This window comes from Cicer arietinum, chromosome 6 (genome assembly GCF_000331145.2).
Source record: "Cicer arietinum cultivar CDC Frontier isolate Library 1 chromosome 6, Cicar.CDCFrontier_v2.0, whole genome shotgun sequence".
NCBI classification, from domain to species: Eukaryota; Viridiplantae; Streptophyta; class Magnoliopsida; order Fabales; family Fabaceae; genus Cicer; species Cicer arietinum.
Window position 1 is genome coordinate 58,282,214 of NC_021165.2, and position 21,473 is coordinate 58,303,686.

A 21,473-nucleotide genomic window follows, 5' to 3' on the forward strand; every position below is an offset into this window, starting at 1 on the left:
AATTGAAGTTTTGTTTACTCTTCAACATCTGAAACTATTTTGTTACTTTTATACTACTTTTCTTCTTTATAATCATAGCTCAACCATCTCAATTAGTTTTCAATTTTGTAACAAAATAAAAAAAGTCTCCTATCCATCCACCACTTTTCACTTTTTCATGTTCTGCTATTCATCTTATCTCTTATAAATTAGCTTGCATGCTCCAGTTTTACTATGCATCGTTGCACATCCACATTCTACTAATGCATATTTGTCCAAGTTTCATATTTTTTCACTATCGGTTGGAATCACTTTCCAATTGGAACTCACTAAATTTTACTAATTTTTATTATTAAAGAAAATAAATAAATAAATAAATAAATAAATAAATAAATAAATAAATAAAATGAATAGAGTGATTTATTGGGCTTGACCCATGTGAAAAAAAAGGGAAAGCGATTTAAATCAAAAGAAAAATAGTAAGAGATAGAGAAATAGCCGCACGACATAAAAAGAAGGAAACATGAAAAGAAAGTTGCCGCAGTAACAAGAGGAGAAGAAGGAAATTGGTTTCTGATGTTAATAGGTGTGTAGTAAACATGTTTCCTTTCGTCTACAATTTTAGTATGTTACTTCTACCATTAGGTTTGTTCTTTTAATATACATTAATAGTAGTTTTACTTTCTCTGATAGTTAGTTTAAAATACTCACTTTAATAGAAAGTTGTTTGCCATTTGTTTGGTTTTCACTTTTTGGTGATGATTATTGTTGATTGATGTTCCCTAGTGTTAATAGGAAGAGTGTGGTGTATCATTTAATTATTATAGTAGAAGATTTTGCTAATTAGGTATAGTGATTTATATTCTATCATTTTGAGAGAAGTTTTCACGTTAAAATTGTGTTTGTCTCATATTTAATTTTATGTCAATGGTTGTTGCTACGTGAAATTTCATTTTTCTGGTTGGTCATTTAATAAGATAGTTATATCTAATTTACTCATTCTTGTTTTAACTATTGAACATGCTTCTCTTTTTTCAATTGTTGAACAATAATACATTGTCAATTTTTAAAATCTAAATATATTATTTAAATAAAGTGTAATATTTATGTTAAATAGGAAACTATATATAAATTTGTAAATCATTTTAACAAAATAAAAGTATTTTAATTCTACATAAAATAGTTTTAACTAACAAGGATAAGAAGTAAATAAAAAATTATATAATTTATTTCATTCCATGCAATTTTCAAACAATAATATGAAAAACTACATTCCATTGCGTTTCATTCCAAGAGTAATTCTGTGATAAATTACTCCACTTAATAAATCAATATAAATGACTAATTTTACTAATTTAACCATTGATTAATGACATAATATATTAATGATCAAACATACAAAGTTATATATAAATTCAAAATTCGCAGCTATATAATTTAGTAATCGATATTTACGTATATTTTTGAAAAACTTATTATTCTTTCACTTGAAATTATTTAATTAAGTATCAAATAGTTTTAAAATTTAAAAAAAATTTACAAAGTTTATCTATTCGAAAAGAACTTTTGATTTGATGGTTGAATTGATGAAATTTATCGCTTATATTAAATTATTATGTAGAGTAATTTGTGAGAGAGTTACTTGTGGATTCAATGCATCCATACCCATATATATATATATGGTCATTCAAGAGTATTGGACAAGTTTCCCTATTGATCAAAGGAAATTTTTAATTTTTTCTTCTATATATTCGTCTCACTATTTTTAATTTTTTTCTTCTATATATTCGTCTCACTAAATAAAAGATTTGAGAAAACATATGAAGAGATTTTTAGATTTTTTGTTTTAGTATTGAGAAATGTAGGTCATTCTTTTATGAAAACTTGAGATTATGTTGCAAAAATCCTAAAACTAAATAGAAAGTTATCCAAAAGATTTTAATAATTGAATCAAAATCAAAATTTATGATATTGAATTCTTTAAATCATTTAATTGTTTTCTTAATGTATGTGTAAATTATAGAATAATATTAACAATCTTGGTTACTATTGCATCTGTTGAGAGAATTTTATTTTTAAATTGTTAAAATTTTATTTGCAATGTACGATCTCACAATAATAATGATTTTGCGGTAATAATGATTTTGCAGTAAAAATGCAAGGAGGGTGATATTTAAAGATTAATATGTGGAATGATATTGTTAGTGTGGGTTGATATTACTTCTAGTTAATAGATACATGAATAACTAATTTTATTATAATTTTATTTTGGTTTTAGTTTGATATGAACTTTTTCAATGTTTATGTATATATATGACACTAAATTCATACTCGCACGTAGGGATGAGAATAAGCTAGGCCGTCCGTCAGAGGTCTATGGTCTGGCTTATTTATGGTCTGGTTTGGCCTGACCTATTTAATAAAAAGGCAAGGCTCAAACTGTTTTTAAAGTCTATTTATTTAAATAGGTCAGACTCAAACTTATAAAAAAACCTATTAGGCATGACAGACCGGCCTATTTATTAATATTATTTATTATTATATTAATAATATTATTTCTTATTTTAAATTTTATCAATTAGGCAATCATTTAGTGAGCATTCCATATGTTCCATATTTGGTAGTCATTCCATATTCGGTAGTCGTTAATCACTCAATAGTCGTCTCATATTTGTTTAAGAGGTAATAATGAGTGTGTTTGTTTCAGAAAAAAAAAATTCTATTATTTGACACAAAAAATTATTTTTTAGGGTTTAAACGATGTTTATTTTATTTTTTTTAAATTATTTATTTTAAATAGGCTTCCAGGTCAGGCCAGACTTTTAAAAAAGCCAGACCAGACCGGAGAAAAAGTCTTTGATAGGTCGTAGGCCAGGCTTAGGCCTAAAAAATAAATCGTAGGCCAGGCTCAGGCCTTTCAAAGCCTGGTCTGGCCTATTCTCACCCCTACTCGCTCATGACATTCAAAATCTCCAAAACCTCACGCTTCGTCGTGTGTGCCTTACTACCCATTGTTTTATCCCTCCTTGTTTCGTTTTTTCTCACATTTTTGTCTATAGTCTTTCGTCTTCTTGAAGAATATCAATCTGCTCTTCTCAACCAACACTGCTTTTCCTCTTTTCTCTCAGTGTAGATAAAGCTTATTTTATATAATGTTTTCCTACCCTTTATAATTGATAACAGGGAGATATATGAATATTAGCAACAAGCTTCAATTTTTTAATTTTAATTTCAATGTGAGGAATTATTTACAATTACAACTGATCTTTGATTTGAGATTCTAAATTCATGGAAGAGTTAAAGTAGCTGGAACAACCATAGAATAATGTAACTACTTAAGAAAATTATATACTAGTGTTGGCTGAAGCAAACAAGATTGCAAAGATTAGAAGATGAAACAATTAACACGTTGCAAAAAGTCGGAGAAATTTATTACAAATAGACTTAATCAAATTATATTTAATTAAATTCGTATTAAATTATATTGATTAGTTAATACATAAAAATTACTCATACTCTAACGCGAGGTGTGAAAATTCAGAAAGTAACGCATAGAGTTGTATATGTCCATTACACCTTAACAAGTAAACATTCAATTGTTATACTTTATTATTTTAAAGATTTTTTAAACACATTTAGACACTATCCATATTAAATTGAACAATCAAGCAAAAACATGAGTAGATTAAAATAGACATGGAGTAAAATAATAGCAAGTTGAAAGAATTACTATATTTTAAGTGTCGACATAACAAAGATTCTTAAAAGAAATATAGCTATAAGAGTGAAAGATTCTCAATGCCTATCGAATATTGCCACTGAAGTTGCAACAAGCTAAAATCTTGAAATAGTGAAGTTTAAAGCTTATGCAAATTACTAGGCTGGGCATGAGGTAACTAGTACTAGACATATGGTATAATGCAAAGTATCCATTAACTTAATAGAAAACAACAACCATATATACAACGTCGTAATTGAAGACACACATGCAACTTATAGATTTTGAAGATATGAATATTACAAAGATTGAATATTGAAATTAAATTACAAAAGTGGAAACTCTCGGAACATTATATTGTGTGCATAAAAAGAACCACAATAGGTACAGGTAGTAACTTTGACAAAATCCCTAACTCTGAGCTGATGATGGAACTAGACTGCTTTGCACTATGATTATTGTTCTTGTCTTTGCTCAAGGTCACATTGACATTAACAGACATAGAACCTAAAATAAGTTTTCAATTTTAAGACAAAAAGCAAGACTAAATACTTCTTGTACGAAATAAAAGTTCAAGGGATGAACTTACAATTATAATTTGTCCATCATATTTGCTGATTAGACAAATCGTAGACAACAATTTTATCTTTCAGGACAAGATCTGCAAAAAATAAGACAATACTTGGATAAAATCAATTGTTATCATCAGAATTACAATGGTCGTAGAATAGTATTAGTGACTTCTTTTTGGAAATTGGATTGTTGTGACAAATGGAAAACAAACAATAAATTTAAATATCTATTTGAAATCATTTTGAAGGATGATTACGAGAATCCAACCATTTTTTCAACACTCAATCAGTGCGTTTTTTATTTTCAATTGCAATAGGTTTAGTGAAATTGTGATGTAACAAATTAGAATCTCTAATGAAATGATGTCAAGCTAATTATTTGCGCCCGATACAATTTTACCATTTATAAAAGTTCCCATTTAATCGGACCAAAAAATAAAGATTCCATTTAATAATCAAATGAGAGAATTATAATTTTGTTTCCAATTCATTGCAGAGTTTATAGAGTCTGTTTAAATTTGTTCATCATCTAACCTCCTAATATTTGGTGTCCACTTTGCACTTTCTGGAAACCTATGCACCACAACTCAACATTATGTTAAAGCAAATTGACACATTCGTGACATACAATTCTAAAGAATAACTTGTATGCAAAAACATAACAAACAACATAACAAACATACTTTATGCTTACCATGAAATCACTCTGCACAAGGTATTGTGTTGGTTTTACATCCATCATTGCTCCACCCGCAAATGTAAAACTAACGAAAGGAAAATTATATCCACTGAATATGTAAGAAACACAAAAACGTAAATGAAATATTTAGAAATCTTAATTGAACAAGCTCTCTTTTCATGTGAAGTAAATAAATATCTTAATAGCAAATACCATATTTGTAATTACTTGGTTGTTACCAGATAAAACGGGTTTCCTACTAAAAAAAAGGTTGGCTAAATTGAGACACCATAGTAGTTATCTACAAACCCATTTAGAAGGTGAACATTAGTATATGTTAAGGTCGATACCATTCTTAAAATACAACAGAAACAAGCATACATAATTTTAAGAAAATAAATAATAAGAATCATATTAAAAAAAATGTAAACTTCAATATGGTGTTCAATTTTTGTTGAAGTATCTTAAGAGATACAAGTCTCCATTAAGTCATTTCCTGATTGTAAACAAAAATCAATTATCGACTAGATCTAAGAATGGTTGAAAATTGATCTATATATCCAACATGATAAAACTTAATACAAGTCAAATAAGACAAGAATGTGAGAAACTTAATACAATTCAAACAAAAAATGTCAATCGATGATTTGACGAAATAGACTAAACATGAGACAACAAAACCAAAGAGTAAGAAAATATTCTCACTATATTTTCATAATGCAGAATTCCTCGTCATGGAAAAGTCAAATGAAATTAATATGCCAAACAAAGTTCAACATTTCAATGTTTTGAGTAAGCTAAGAGAAATCTTACTGCATTGACCAGAGTATTATAGGCTTCTGGAAAAAGATACGCCAATGATGTACCATTGTCAATAGCAGTTCCCCTGTCTCCATATTTGGTTGGTGTAAATGCAATTGGATCAATTGTGATGAAGTGTCCATTGACAACAATGCTTTCAAGGTTCAAGTAATAATAATTCCTAAGATTTAATTGAAAAGAAAAAGACTAGTCAATTTACCGCAAAATATTTCATATAGAAGTTTGAACCATCTGACAAGAACAAAAACAACATAAGAAACATTTTAAGAACCTGAATATTAGCAACATCAACTTTTACATTCAATTGAAAAATCATTTAATTAAATTAATACATTTTAATTTTTTTTCCAATACCATATTGATTTAAACATACTTGTTTTAAACATATTCGCTAGTGGTGTGTCATGTCAAGGAACTTTCAAGCAATCAAATTTTGTTTACTATCTTTCAACCTAGCATATTGTAACACCACCAAAAACAAAATTGATAAATTTTAAAATTATTGATTGTCAATAATGAAATTGTACAAATTTAATTGTATAAACTCCTTTAAAAAATGCCTTGTATGCTTCCTTATATCAATATTGTGCAATATCATGGAAAAATGACCCACAAACTACAAAAAAGAAAATAAGAAAAACAGTGCAGAAGAAAACATACTTGGATGGAGCAAGTGGACTATAAACAATACTTGGCTCCACAATCGCACCAAGAACTAGAATGCCTCCCCCATTGCCATCTCCTTTCAAGCAATGAGAAAAAGTGTTCGGTATTATTTCATATGCTGATAATTGAGACACAAAAGACAGAGGATCAGGCCCAAACCCAAAGATTCCATCTAACGCTGTTGGTGTCTCAATCAAACCTCCACCAAGATGGGTACTACACCTATTGACAAAACAACACTTCAATAAAAATTTATTTCAAACCAAAATTCATATTTATTTATCTCTTTTAAAAAGTCAAAATTTAGTTATGTATCAGAGCAAGATACAAAACACAAGTTGTACTCTCAATCTTCAAAATATAACAACATAAAGTTTACCAAAACAAATCTTCCCACCACAATATCGATACCACCCCAAGGTATTGTTAGTATATAACTTTATATAAAATATACATGATAAAACTAAACATGAAATACACTATGCCCGTAATCCACAAGAACAACCACATGTGCCACTAATCATACCTATAGTTCCATGATAGAAAAAATGATTTTGGAGTAGTAAATTTCTTTCTTTCTTTTTCTCCGCCAACCAATCTTACTAATTCATACACTTAAAGTGTTTACAAATACAATCACCAAATGCCTACAAATAAGTCTTTCAAAGCACACTACATATTACCATTTCCAATTGTCTTTACATATCATACCTAAGTTACATAAATCTTTCTTTCACCAAAACTCTACCAGTTTATAAATTCATAATTCATAAATAATTCAATGCCAAAATTAATATTAAGTATAAATATTAACAAAAACATGAGAATAAATGCAAAAACTAAGAGAAGATAAGAAAATCTCACTATTTAATAATTCTCCAATTTATTAAAAAAAATTAGCCTATTGACAAAGTTTGCATGACCAATTTAACTCCCACTAAGACTCCCCACTCTGAACATTATCTATAATTGAGTCATATAGTCTTTTAGCATAGGCTTCCTTGACCCACCTATCCAAGTCTAATTTCTATATGTTACATTGTACACACAAATTTATAGATGTACAAAATAAATAAGCATAACGTTTTATCACCCAAAAAAGACAGTGGTTAAAGAGTTAACACTGGAAGGAGAATATTGTCCGAGGATCATGTCAAAATTCATTTTGTCAGTGACATAAACACTTGTGGTAGTGCTATTATCATGATACCCATAAATGAATATGCACTATTTAGTAGGAGGAAAGCATTGAACTTCTGCACCTTGAACCCCAAAAGGGCATAGATGGTCCGAGCAATGAAGCAATGTAGTCGTGGATGAATTCATTGTGTCAAAGTAATTGAACATAACCTGCAGAGTACACAACGCAACAAGCAACAAATATAATAATTAAGTATGCATAGTAAAAAAGAGATCCCAACTTGACTATTGTTGTATACATCTTGAACCAAAAAAAAAAAAATATCAATGATTAATGAAACTCCACTCCCTCTTATTTCATACAAATAAAATGAATTTAAATTCAGCTTTTTTTGGATAAATTGAATATGTAATATTATAATCAACATCTAAAAAGATAAATAAAATACATTTACCTATCTAACTATGCAGTCAGAAGTATTGGTATCTAACTTCACATAACATTATATAAAATGATTATACTACATTCATTTTCCTTTAGTTTTGTATAGATGATAAAATAAGTTGTATGTTTGCTGAAAGAATAAATAGTTTAGCCTGTAATTCAAGTTTTAGTTTTTGTGTCAGCTTAAACTGCATTCATGCTTGGTTAAGATAACCCTGAGTTGAGCTTACATCTAATGGCAAATATTTTGCACCATTTAATAAATGTATAACACAATATAAGAGAAAAAGAAAAGAATGTGAGAATAACTTGGGAATAGAAGAAACTAAAGTAATAAATGAAGGATTTTATGGGAGAGATATTTGGTTGTACCCAATCATGGAGTTGCCTTGGACAGGGAAATTGACGGCGCCTACAGAACCATGCAATATTTTTGACTTGTGAGATTTGTCGTGACCTCTCAACATCTCCATCTCAACACGATGGTTGAGCGGCACAACCCGGTTTACAGGGAGGTAACCGACACACATCACGGGTACAACAAGGATGGCCAAGCAACATGCCAAAAACAATTTTTGAATGTAAAAATGCATTTTCGTTTAAGGTTAGAGAGTAGAAAAAGAGTGGTGGTGGAATTGGAGCAGTGAAAATTGAAATATAATAGAATAAAGCAAGAGATAAGGATAATGTGAATGATTATTAAGATTAATGTTGGATCTATTTATACTACTCCGTGTGAATGTATTAAGCTAAAATAAAGAAATGAAAATATGAACAATGTAAATGTAAATAATGAAGTGCTCACACTAATTGATCACTCACCTTTCACTTTGCAGCTCGTGATATCAATAAGTTTGGTGTTCAAACTTCAAATTAACTACAAAACAGATTGATGAACTGATGACAACTTTTAGATATGAAATCAAATTAAGAAAAAAGATGAAAATGATGACAATAACAATAAACACTATGTGTAAACACAATGTATAAAGAGATAAAGAAATATTCTCAATAACAATAATAAACACTATGTATAATGGCTCACGTCTTTATATATCAGAAAAAAATGGTTTAAGAGAGATAGACACAAATGTAGCATGCATCTTAGTGAAATAAGATTCCCTTGTGCGAGTAGGAGATGTAACGTGGCTCACCTTAGTGTTCCGTGACCTATCGCGTGGAAGTGGAAGTTTCATTTCTCGAATGTGAGTATTTGCACGGTGTGTTGGACTACACAACCATGCTAGGACGGTACCGTACTCACCCATGCAAGGACGATTTCTATTTCTCCGCCGAAGTCGCCGCCGTGTCCTTCGGATTGGATGCCTATGCTGGTTTATTTTGTAGTTTAGAAGAAGAAATCGTAACATTTCGGGTCACCTATGTTTTTATTTTTTATTTTTGTCTTTATACAAGTTCGGCCACTTTCACAATATATATATATATATATAGATATATAATAGAAATTGACATGTATTGCATCATAACTTGACAACTTTAAGTCAAAAAAATTAAAAAAAATAATGTTCAACACCTGCAATAAACAAAAAAATATACTAATATGAATTTTAATTGTAAACTAGTTTTACACTTACACTCCGACTGTCGAGTCCTTCGGATTCGCTGTCTATACTGGTTTATTTTGTAGTTTAGAAGAATAAATCATAACATTTCATGTCACCCATGTTTTTATTTTTGTCATTATACAAGTTGGGCCACTTTCACAAAAAAATATATATATATAAAAATAGAAGTTGACATGTATCGCATCATAATTTGACAACTTTGAGTCAATAAATAAAAAAAGAATGTTCAACACCTGCAATAAACAAGAAACTATACTAATATGAATTTTAATCTAGAAGAGTTTTACTATTGTTTTATTTCAAATATTTAATGGTGGTCCTGCATCTGACACGTCATGTTAGTCTCAGTTAATTTGATGCTAAATTGTTGAATAGTTTTTAGTTTTTTTTTAATAATTTAAACAATGTGAATTTGTCGCTCCTCCAAACTTTATTTTGTTTCTTTTTTAAATCTAGTTGCCTGATTGACTCTTCTAATTCTTCAATATGACACACTTAATTTCAAAAATCTTAATTAATAAATAAATTAAAAAAATAATTGTTTCTTATAAAAAATAAAATGATTTTAAAATTCACATTTAACAATATCACATTTTAATTCTATATCATACAACAAACTTCGTGAAATTAAATAAATTATGATAGATTCACAAACGGCGTTGCAAATATTTTTCAAAAATATTACATGAGTCAAATCTTCTGAATAATCAAAATAAGGTAATAAATTAATATGTTGACCGTCAACGCCACTGTATTAAATTGACACATATGAGAAAGTTTAAAAAAGTCCAATAGTGTGAACATACATTTGGGAGTTGGTCTCTATTCTATCCTCGCGATGAAAACTGTTCATTTTATGCAAAATCCTATTATTAATTACATCGAATTTCCAAATAGAAATCGAAATGTAATAACCCTAATATCGGATTAACAAACCCAAGGCCACTATAATTCCTATATTACTTTAACCCAACCTCTGTATGATACATGTTTCACAAACAAAATGCAAACAAATATCTATCTTTTCTCTTCAAACATCATTCTTGCCTCTCATTGACTAGGTGACTCATCTCAATAATATTCATCACAAAGTCATACATCTCATGGCGTAATCAATACACAGTAACCATCACAAATAATACATACATTCTTAAAAATCACCTCAAGGTTGTATACCTTAAATGATCATACTCTTAAGCCAACAACTTCAATTCTAGACTCTAAAAGATAAGGAATACTTAAATATTTAAATTTTGTCACTCATAACTTCCCACAACATTATTTATCCTTTAAAGATTAAAATCTTAAAGCTAATACACTCAAACTACAATGTTTACCTTAATGTGCTATTTTTAAAAAAATTAAATTAATACTTATCGTATTAAACATTCTGACATTCACATCTTCAGAGTATATCCACTTTGACTTTGTCATTCCTAGAGGCAAAAGAAGTTTGAATTCTTAAGATAGAAACAATTGAACCATAATTACTGCCATAACTCGTCCTTATGCCTAAATTAGTAACATCATCTAACATTTAGAAAGTTATAGGAACATTAAAAATATAAAACGAGAATATTGAAGCATCATTTAATGATACATTTTTTACTAGAGAGTAATGCATTCGTCCAATTAAATTAGTTGAATATATCAATTAATACAATTGAAAGTTACAAAAAATAAAAATGATAAATTTATGAACAAAATCACAACAACTATGTTAATAGCAAAAAATGACAAAAGCTTACAAATGCGACACTCTACATATATGACAAAATTGAAGTGTTCATAATACTCGTATATTTGGAGTTGTAATGATAAAGACGTTGAAATCATTAATTGAATTTGCACTAGATTGAAGTTGATTTGTCACTCTGAACCAAACGAACATAATAAAAGACGGAAAATTCAAACAATACCGCATCAAGACAACAGACAAAAATAACGTTGCACTAAATAAACATCTAATTAACTAAAACATTATAAGTATGAAATAATGATAAAAATGACCCTAAAATGAAAATGTTACAATATATACAACCCAAATGATTAATATTCGTTATATATAATTAAATGAATTATTATAAATTAGAATTTAATAATTGATATAATAATTTATATTTTAATTATTGATTATAGGCTTACCCATAAAATATAAATAACTAAATCTAACATAAGAATCACGACCATCCTTGAATATTATTAATTTTAAAAAAATTAAATGTGTTTCATTACTTGACTTTATTTGATTATATAAAAAATAAATTCATTAATACCTTATTGTTTTTCTTACTACACATATTCACTTTAGACTTTTTATTAAGATATAATCATAAAAAAATGTTAATTTGGCAGTGCCTCCTCGATCTGTCTATCAAAAAAAACTCACCCCTCAAGAGTTAATTTATTTTTTTATTTTATTTAAATAAATAATTTTTTACGTATAATTAGTTTTTTATGTGTTTATCTATGATTTCACCGTGTGAGTGTTATGGTGGTTTGTTCATCAATGTTGAATGACATTATTTGTTTTCTTGTCTTAATACAATATTTTTATAGAAAAATGACCGATTTTGTCGATACCGTATTTGATTAAAGGGTGAGGGATATCAGATAATTCCACCTTCAACCTTACATATTATTTGACAAAACATGGTTGGATTAATCATTTCAGTGACCATATATAGTTGATTAAGCGAACACCAACAACTAAACTTGACCATTAGTTATATATAAAATAAATTAACTGTTCAGATTAAAATTTTGATTTTATTATTCCTCATTGACTTTTGATATATTTATATATTTTGTATACGTGTTTCTCTCAAAATATTTATATTTATATTTATATTTATAATTTGAATGAAGTGTATTTTTATTATAAAAAAAATAGTTAATTTGATTTTGTTTTACAAAAAAAAGAAGTAAATAACGTATAAGGTTAAAGTAGTTACAGATAAATAAACTAGTAAATAGCCAATCACTTATTGAGCATATTGATGGTGTACTGTTAGGCCCACTATTATTAATAACCCAATATGAATTAATTAAGGAAGAGGAGTACATGTGAAAGAAAAAGAGGAATAGACAAGGTAATCAAAATTGAATTGGAATTCACAAAGAGAGAAAAATTGAATCGTACATTAAACTCATGTACGTTGATTCAAGGATCAAAAGAATGTGAGGGGACAAGTTTTAATTTAGTATATAGTATTTTTTTTTACAAAAAACAATCATACACACTAAAATATATAAATTTATTTTATTCTAGATTGTGTCTTCATTTGTACTCAAAAAATTTATATTTCCCCTGAAAAGTCTATGATTTTGTGAAGAGACGCACATTGGAGTTTGTGAGACGAAGAGCAATTATTACTTTTTCAAATTACTCAATATGAAAATATAATGTCAGAAAATAAAATGCATATGTTACAATGAAGTAAATAATATATGTATATATATATATATATATATATATATATATATATATATATATATATATATATTTTAAGATAACTCTATTAATATAATGTAAAATAAATGAAATAATAATAAAAATATAAAGGTTTATTTTAAATAACAAATGATCGCTTTTATATGATGTGAAACTAAATCATGAACCAACATATGTTGAGTTTGATTAGTTTGATTCGTTTAGACCAAATATGAATAAAAATGAACTAATTTAATTGATTTTAATTGGATCTTCAGATTCAATGTGTCATTGATTTAGACATTTAGTTCTTTCTCCCTTATTAGAACTTATTGTTCTCTTTATTTTATAATTTCAAATGTTTTGTATTACTATGACTAGAGTTGGCAACAATACACTTAACTGACACAATACTATCCATCATGTTTAGTAACCGACACTAATATAATTATGGATTTTAGATACGTTTTTTGAAATTAAAAACTAAATTTAAATATTCATATATACATTGACTAATTTGAGAATGTCCTATAAAATCAGAACCATTTTGAGTTCTAATATTTTTCTTAACACACATATCATCAATGTTAATAACTTTAGTAACGGTCATTTATAGAAAAACAAAATTGAAAAATATTTTATAAAATCAAACATCAAATTAATATATTCATATTCTTAGGCCAGCAGTCTAACAACTAAAAATCTACTCCGTTGGTTAGGCCTTAGAAGAAATGTGTGTCCAATACCAATTTTGGGCCTTAGAAAAAATCTACTCCTGGAAGGCTAGCAATTGCATTTTGCAAAGGCATGTGTGTCCAATACCAATTTTGGGCCTCGGAACATATATTTGGATGACAAAGGCATCTCTGTCCATTACCCAATTTTTGGGCTTGAAACATTGAATTGGATGAGCTTGAAGAACTCTAATTACTTTTAATTTATCATTTATACTTTTTATAGAAAAAGTAATTAAGAATATATTTTTAACTAGAATACTTTCTCGACTTATCACATTAAAAATTTCATGCACATTTACTCGTTATAACAACAATTTGAGTTTTTTTAGTGGAGTTAAAGGAGAAACAAAAAAAAATAATGTTTTGAAGATTTAAAATTTAAAGGATTTAACTTGAAAAAAAATTAAATAATTAATTCGATTTAATTCAATAACTAAAAAGATTGTTGTATGTATTTTGCTTTTAATTGTGTTTGTTCTATCTTTGTTTAGTCTATTATTTGTTTAATTTTAAATTATGTAAATAAATTTGGGAAAAGATGAATCTATTCAAGTTTCTCTGTAATCTAATTTCCTTATCTCATTCCAAGTATATCTTTTTATTTAAACATTTGAAAAATTAGTATTTAATTATTTACTTTTTACAAGAATTAGCATTGAATTATATTTGCAAATACCATTTAAATCCAAAGATTAATAATTGACCTTCTCACTCTTCTACATCTTAGGATATTAAATATAAAAATATTTTATATTAGAAATTGTAAATTTTTCTACAGAAAAATTGTAGAATTCTTATCAAATACCCTTAGGATACATGTTAATATTTCTCCTTTTTATTATCTTGTATATTAACATTAGATTTATTACAAATACACTCAATAAAATCATATTTAATTAAATTTGTAGTAAGCAATATTAATTTGGACATAAAAATTACGCTTACTCTTACCAAATTAATTTGCACCAACTTATTATCTTGTATATAAACGTTGAATTTATTTATCTACTCTAATGTGGAGTATGCAATTCAGATAGTAACACATAGAGTTGTATATACTCATTACACCTTAACAAGTAAAATTCGTTTGCTTTACTTTATTATATTAAACATTTTTGAAACACATTTAGACACTATCCATGTTAAATTGAACAATCAAGAAAAAACAAGAGTGGATTAAAATAGACAAGGAAAAAAATAATAGAAAGTTGAAAGACTTAGTTTATTTTAAGTGTTGAGATAACAATGCTTCTTACAAGAAATATAGTTATGAAAGTGAAAGATTCCCAATTCCCATCGGATATTGCCACTGAAGTTGCAACAAACCAAAATCGTGATACAATGAACTTTAAAGCTTATGCAAATTACTAGGCTGCGCAAGAGTTAACTAGTACTAGACATGCGGTATAATGCAAAGTGTCCATTAACTTAATAGAAAACAACAACCATATATACAACATCATAATTGAAGACACCCATGTAACTTATAGATTTTAAATATATGAATATTACATAGATTGAATATTGAAATTAAATTACAAAAATGGTAACTCCGTGAATATTATGCTGTGTGCATAAAAAGAGCCATGATAGTTACAAAAAATGGTAACTCCGTAAATATTATGTTGACAAAATACCTAACTCTGAACTGAAGATGAAACTCGACCGGTTTGCTCTAGGATTATTGTTCTTGTCTTTGCTCAGGGTCACATTGACATCCACACACATAGAACCTAAAACAAGTTTTCAATTTTAAGACAAAGAAAAAGACTGTATACTACTTGTAGGAAATAAACGTTCTAAGGGGTGAACTTACAATTATAATTCATCCATCCTATTTGCTGATTAGTCAAATCGTAGACAACATTCTTATCTTTTAGGACAATATCTACAAAAAATAAGACAATACTTTGATAAAATCAATTGTTATCATGAGAATTACAAAGGTCATAGCAAAATATTACTGACTTCTTTTTGGAAATTGGATTGTTTTGACAAATGAAAAACAAACAATCAATTCAAATATCTATTAGAAATCAATTTGAAGGATGATTATGAGAATGCAACCATTTTTTTAACACTCAATCAATGCGTTTTTCATTTTCAATTGCAACAGGTTTAGTGAAATTGTGATGTAGTAACAAATTAGAATCTCTGATGAAATGATGTCACGCTAATTATTTGCGCCAGATACATAACATTTTTAGAATATTTTACAATTTATAAAAGTTCCCATTATATCGGACCAAAAAAAAGATTCCATATAATAATCAAATGATAGAATTATAATTTTTTTCTTCCAATTAATAGAAGAGCTTATAGAGTCTGTTTAAAATGGTCAATCATTAGTGACATACAATTCCAAAGAATAACTTGTATGCAAAAATATAACAAACAACATAATAAACATAATTTATGATTACCATGAAATCACTTTGCACAAGGTATTGGGCTGATTTTACATCCATTTATGCTCCACCTACAGAATTAAAACTTACTAAAGAAAACTTATCTACACTGAATATTTAAGAAATACAAAAAAGTTAATGAAATATTGAGAAGTAAATAAAGATCATGTGAAGTACATAAAGATCTTAATAACAAATATTATATGTGTAATTACTTGGTTGAGACCAGATAACACGGGTTTCCTTCTTAAACAAAGCGATGGCTAAATTGTGACACCATAGCAGTTATCTACAAACCCATTTAGAAACAAAACATTGATATACGTTAAGGCCGATATAATTCTTAAAATACAACAGAAACAAGCAAACCCAATTTTAAAAAAATAAATAATAAGAATTATATAAAAAAGAATGTAAACTTCAATATGGTGTTCAATTGTTTTTTTTTTTTTAAGTATCTTAAGACATATAAGTCTCCATTAAATCATTTTCTGATTTTAAACAAAAAACAATTATTGACTAGATCAAAGGATGGTTCAAAATTGATCTATATATCCAACATGATAAAACTTAATACAAGTCAAATAAGACAAGAATGTGAAAACTTAATACAATTCAAAAGAAAAATGTCAATCGGTGATTTAACGAAATAGACAAAACATGAGACATGAAAACCAAAGATAAAGAAAATATTCTCACTAATTTTTCGCAACGTAGAATTCCTCAACATGGAAAATTCAAATGAGAAAAATATGCCCGAAAAAGTTCAACATTTCAATGTTTTGAGCAAGATACAACAAATCTTACTGCATTGACCAGAGGATTATAGACTCCCAGAAAAAGGTATGCCAGTGTTGTACCACTATCAATAGTATTTCCCCTATATCCTTATTTGGTTGGTGCAAATGCAATTGAATCAATTAAGAGGTGTTGTCCATTGACAACAATGCTCTCAAGATTCATATAATAATGATTCCTAAGATTTAATTGAAAAGACAAAGACTAGTCAATTATACTGCAAAATATTTCATTTAGAAGTGTGAACCATTTGACAAAATAAAAACAACATAAGAAACATTTTAAGAACTCGACTATTAGCAATGTCAATTTTTACATTCAATTGAAAAATCATTTAATTAAATTAATAAAAAAAATTCCAAGACCATATAGATTTAAACATGTTTTAAACTTACTCACTACTAGGGTGTTATGTCAAGTAATTTTCAAGCAATCAAATTTTGTTTCCTATCTTTCAACCTAGCATATTGTAACACTATCAAAAGCAAAGTTGTTAAATTTTATAATTATTGATTGTCAATTGACAATAATATAATTGTATAAATTTTATTCTATAAACTACTTTCAAAAATATTTTGTATACTTCTTTATATCAATATTGTGTAATATATGGAAGAAAAAAATGATCCACAAACTACAAAAAGAAAATGAGAAAAACAGTGCAGAGGAAAACATACTAATGGAACAAGTGGAGTATAGACAATACTTGGCTCCACAACCGCACCAAGAGCTAGAATGTCTCCCCCACTGCCATCTCCTTTCAAGCAATGAGAAAAAGCATTTGGTATTATTTCACATGCTGACAATTGATACACAACAGACCGAGAACTAGGGCTGAACCCAAAGATTCCATCAAACGTTGTTTGTGTCTCAATCAAACCCCAATCAATATGGGTACAACCCCTATTGCCAAAACAACACTTAAACAAAAGTTTTATTTCAAAACAAAATCCATATTTATTTATCATTTTTCAAAAGTCAAAATTGAGTTATATATCAGAGCAAGATATAAAACACAAGTTGTACCCTGAATCTTCAAAATATAAGACCATAATATTTGCCAAAACAAATCATCCCACCAAAATATCGATACTACCACAAGGTACTAGTATTATATACCTTTATATAAAATTTGCATGATAAAACTATACATGAAATACATTGTGCCCCAAATCACAAGAGCAGCCCCAAGAGCCACAAATCATGATTATAGTTCCATGACAGCAAAAATGATTTTGAAGTAATAAATAATGCAATAATTTCTTTCTTTCTTTCTTTTTCTCTGCCAACAAATCTTAGTAATTTATACACTTAAAGTGTTTACAAATACAATCACCCAATGCCTACAAATAATTCTTTCAAAGCACACTACTTATTACCATTTCCAAATGTCTTTACATATCATACATGAGTTACATAAATCTTTCTTTCACCAAAACACTACCAGTTTATAAATTAATAGTTTGTAAATAATTGAATTCCAAAATTCATATTAAGTATTAGTATTAACAAAAACATTAGAATGAATGCAAAAACCAAGAGAGAAGATATAAGATCCTACTATTTACTAATTCTACAATTTATTAAAAAATTAACCTATTGACAAAGCTTGCATGACCAATTTAACTCCCCAAGACTCCTCATTGTGAACATTATCTATAATTGAGTCCTATAGTTTTTTAGCATAGGCTCCCTTGACCTGCCTATCCAAGTCTAATTTCTATATGTTCCAACATACACACAAATTTATAATTGTCCAAAATAAATAAGCATAATTGTTTCTCACCCGAAAAAGACAGTGGTTGAAGAGTTAACACTGGAAGGAGAAAGTTGCATGAGGATCATGTCGAAATGCATTTCATTAGTGATATAAACACCCGAGGTAGTACTATTATCTTGATACCCATACGTGTATTTGTACTGTTTAACGGGAGGAGAGCATCAAACATCCGCACCTTGAACCTCGAAAGGGCATAGACGGTCCGAGCAATGAACTAACGCGGTCGTGGATGAACTCATCGTATCCAAGAAATTGAACTGAAACTGCAGAGTACACAACACAACACAACAAACAAAAAAGTATTAAGTTTTAAATAAAAATAAGCACCACAACATAAGTAAGAAATACTAATAATTAAGTATGTATAGTAAAAAAGAAATGATGGAAACTGAAAATTCTTACCCCAAGTCCATTAGATTGAAGGAAAATATCACATTGATTGCAACTAACCTAGAGAATGTCGCTTCTTGTATCAATCAGCACACAGTACATTCCCTTGGTGGAGATTAGAGCTTGACTAATGTTGTATACATCCTGAAAAAAAAAAAAGAAAAAAAAACCATCAACTATAAATAAAATCTCACTCATTCTTATTCCATACAAATAAAATAAAATAAAATTTAGCTTTTTTTAGATAAATAGAATATGTAATATTATTTTCAACATCTAAAAAAAAAAAATAAATAAAAAAATCATTTCCCTATCTAACTATGCATTCAGAAATATTGGTATCTAACTTCACATAGCATTATATAAAATGATTATACTACATTCATTTTCCTTTTTTGTATAGATGATAAAATAAGATGTATGTGTGCTGAAAAAACAAACAGTTTAGTCTGTAATTCAAGTTTTAGTTTTTGTGTCACCTTTAACTGCATTCATGTTTCGGTTAAGCTAATGTCAAATATTTTGCATCATTTAATAAATGTATAACATAGCATAAGAGAAAAGGAAACGAATGTGGGAATATAATAAACTAAAGTTATAAATGAAGGAGTTTATGAAAGAGATAATTGGTTGTACCCAACCATCGAGTTGCCTTGGACGGGGTCATGCAATATTTTTGAGTTGCGAGCTCTATCATGAGCTCTCATTGTCTCCATCTCAACACGATGGTTGAGCGGCACAATTCCGATTTAAAGGGAGGTAACTAGTACACATCATGGGTACAACAAGGATGGTCAAGCCGCATGCAAAAAAGAATTTCTTAATGTAGAAATGCATTTTCGTTTAAGGTTAGAGTGTAGAAAAAGAGTGGTGGTGGAATTGGACGAGTTAAAATTCAAATATAATAGAGTAGAGCAAGAGAGAATGATAATGTGAATGATTATTAAGATTAACGTTTGAGCTATTTATATTACTCAGTATAAATGAATTAAGCTAAAATAAAGAAATGAAAATATAAAGAATGTAAATAATGCAGTGCTCACACTAATTGATCACTCATCTTTCACTTTGCAGCTCATGATATCAGTGAGTTTGGTGTGCAAACTTCTAAATAACTACAAAATAAATGTCAAAATGCATTTTATCAGTGACATAAACACCCGATGTAGTACTGTTATCTTTATACCTATAGATGTATGTGCACTATTTATTAGAACGAAAGCATCGAACATCCGCACCTTGAACTCCGAAAGGGCATAGATAGTCCGAACAATGAATCAATGCAGCCATTGATGAACTCACCGTGTTAAAGAAATTGAACTTAAACTGCATAGTACACAACACATCACAACAACCAACAAATATTAAGCTTAAAATAAAAATATTGGTTCCCAAGGCAACAAAACAAGCACCACACCATAAGTAAGTAGTACTAATAATTAAGTATGCATAGTAAAAAAGAAATGATGAAAATTGAAAATCCTTACCCCAAGTCCATTAGATTGAGGACAATTATCACATTGATTGCAACTAATCAAGAGAATGTCGCTTCCTTTATCAATCAACACAATATATTCACTTGGTGTAGATCCCAACTTGACTATTGTTGTACACATCTTGAACAAAAAAAAGCCATCAATTATTAATGAAATCCCATTCCCTCTTATTTCATATATATAAAGTTAAATTAAATTCAACTTTTTTTAGATAAATTGAATATGTAATATTATTATGAACATCTAACAAAAAAATCATTTCAATATCTAACTATGCATTCAAATGTATTGGTATCTAACTTCACATAGCATTATATAAAATGATTATACTACATCCATTTTCCTTTCTTTTTGTATAAATGATAAAATAAGTTGTATGTTCGTTGAAAGAAACAAATAGTTTAGCCTATAATTCAAGTTTTAGTTGTTGTGTTTGCTTCAACTACATTCATGCTTTGGTTAAGCTAATCCTGAATTGAGCTTACATCTAATGGCAAATATTTTGCATCATTTAATAAATGTACAACACAACATAACATAAAAAAAAATGTGAGAATAACGTGGGAATAAAAGAAACTAAAGTAATAAATGAAAGAGTTTATGAGAGAGATAATTACCATCGAGTTGCCTTGGACGGGAAAATGTACAACGCCATGCAATATTTTTGAGTTGCGAGCTCTGTTGTGAGCTCTCAACGTCTCCATCTCAACACGATGGTTGCACATCACAACCCGATTTAAAGAGAGGTAACGGGTAAACATCTTGGGTACAACAAGGATGGTCAAGCAGCATGCCAAAAACATTTGGTTAATGTAGAAATTCAT

At 28.2% G+C, this 21,473-nt stretch overlaps 1 protein-coding gene across 1 annotated transcript; it reads right to left on the reverse strand.

The window, feature by feature from the left end:
* Window positions 1-15,397: 15,397 nt before the first annotated feature.
* On the reverse strand, window positions 15,398-21,473 carry LOC140920794 (aspartic proteinase 39-like). Its single transcript, XM_073369629.1, has 7 exons — window positions 21,267-21,473; window positions 20,641-20,769; window positions 20,392-20,479; window positions 18,939-19,026; window positions 17,690-17,886; window positions 15,594-15,665; window positions 15,398-15,510 (listed from the first exon to the last, which is right to left on the reverse strand). The coding sequence occupies exons 1-7, from the start codon at window positions 21,471-21,473 to the stop codon at window positions 15,398-15,400; spliced, it is 894 nt and encodes a 297-aa protein (XP_073225730.1).

Bases quoted from the DNA above. Each gene is read 5' to 3' on its own strand.
- LOC140920794 (XM_073369629.1), bottom strand. From the start codon at position 21,473: ATGAATTTCTACATTAACCAAATGTTTTTGGCATGCTGCTTGACCATC. The intron at 20,480-20,640 runs GTAAGGATTTTC...TGTACTATGCAG, and splicing joins CTCAATCTAATGGACTTGGG to TTTAAGTTCAATTTCTTTAA. The intron at 15,666-17,689 runs GTATTGTCTATA...TATTTTTTGTAG, and splicing joins TGGTGCGGTTGTGGAGCCAA to ATATTGTCCTAAAAGATAAG.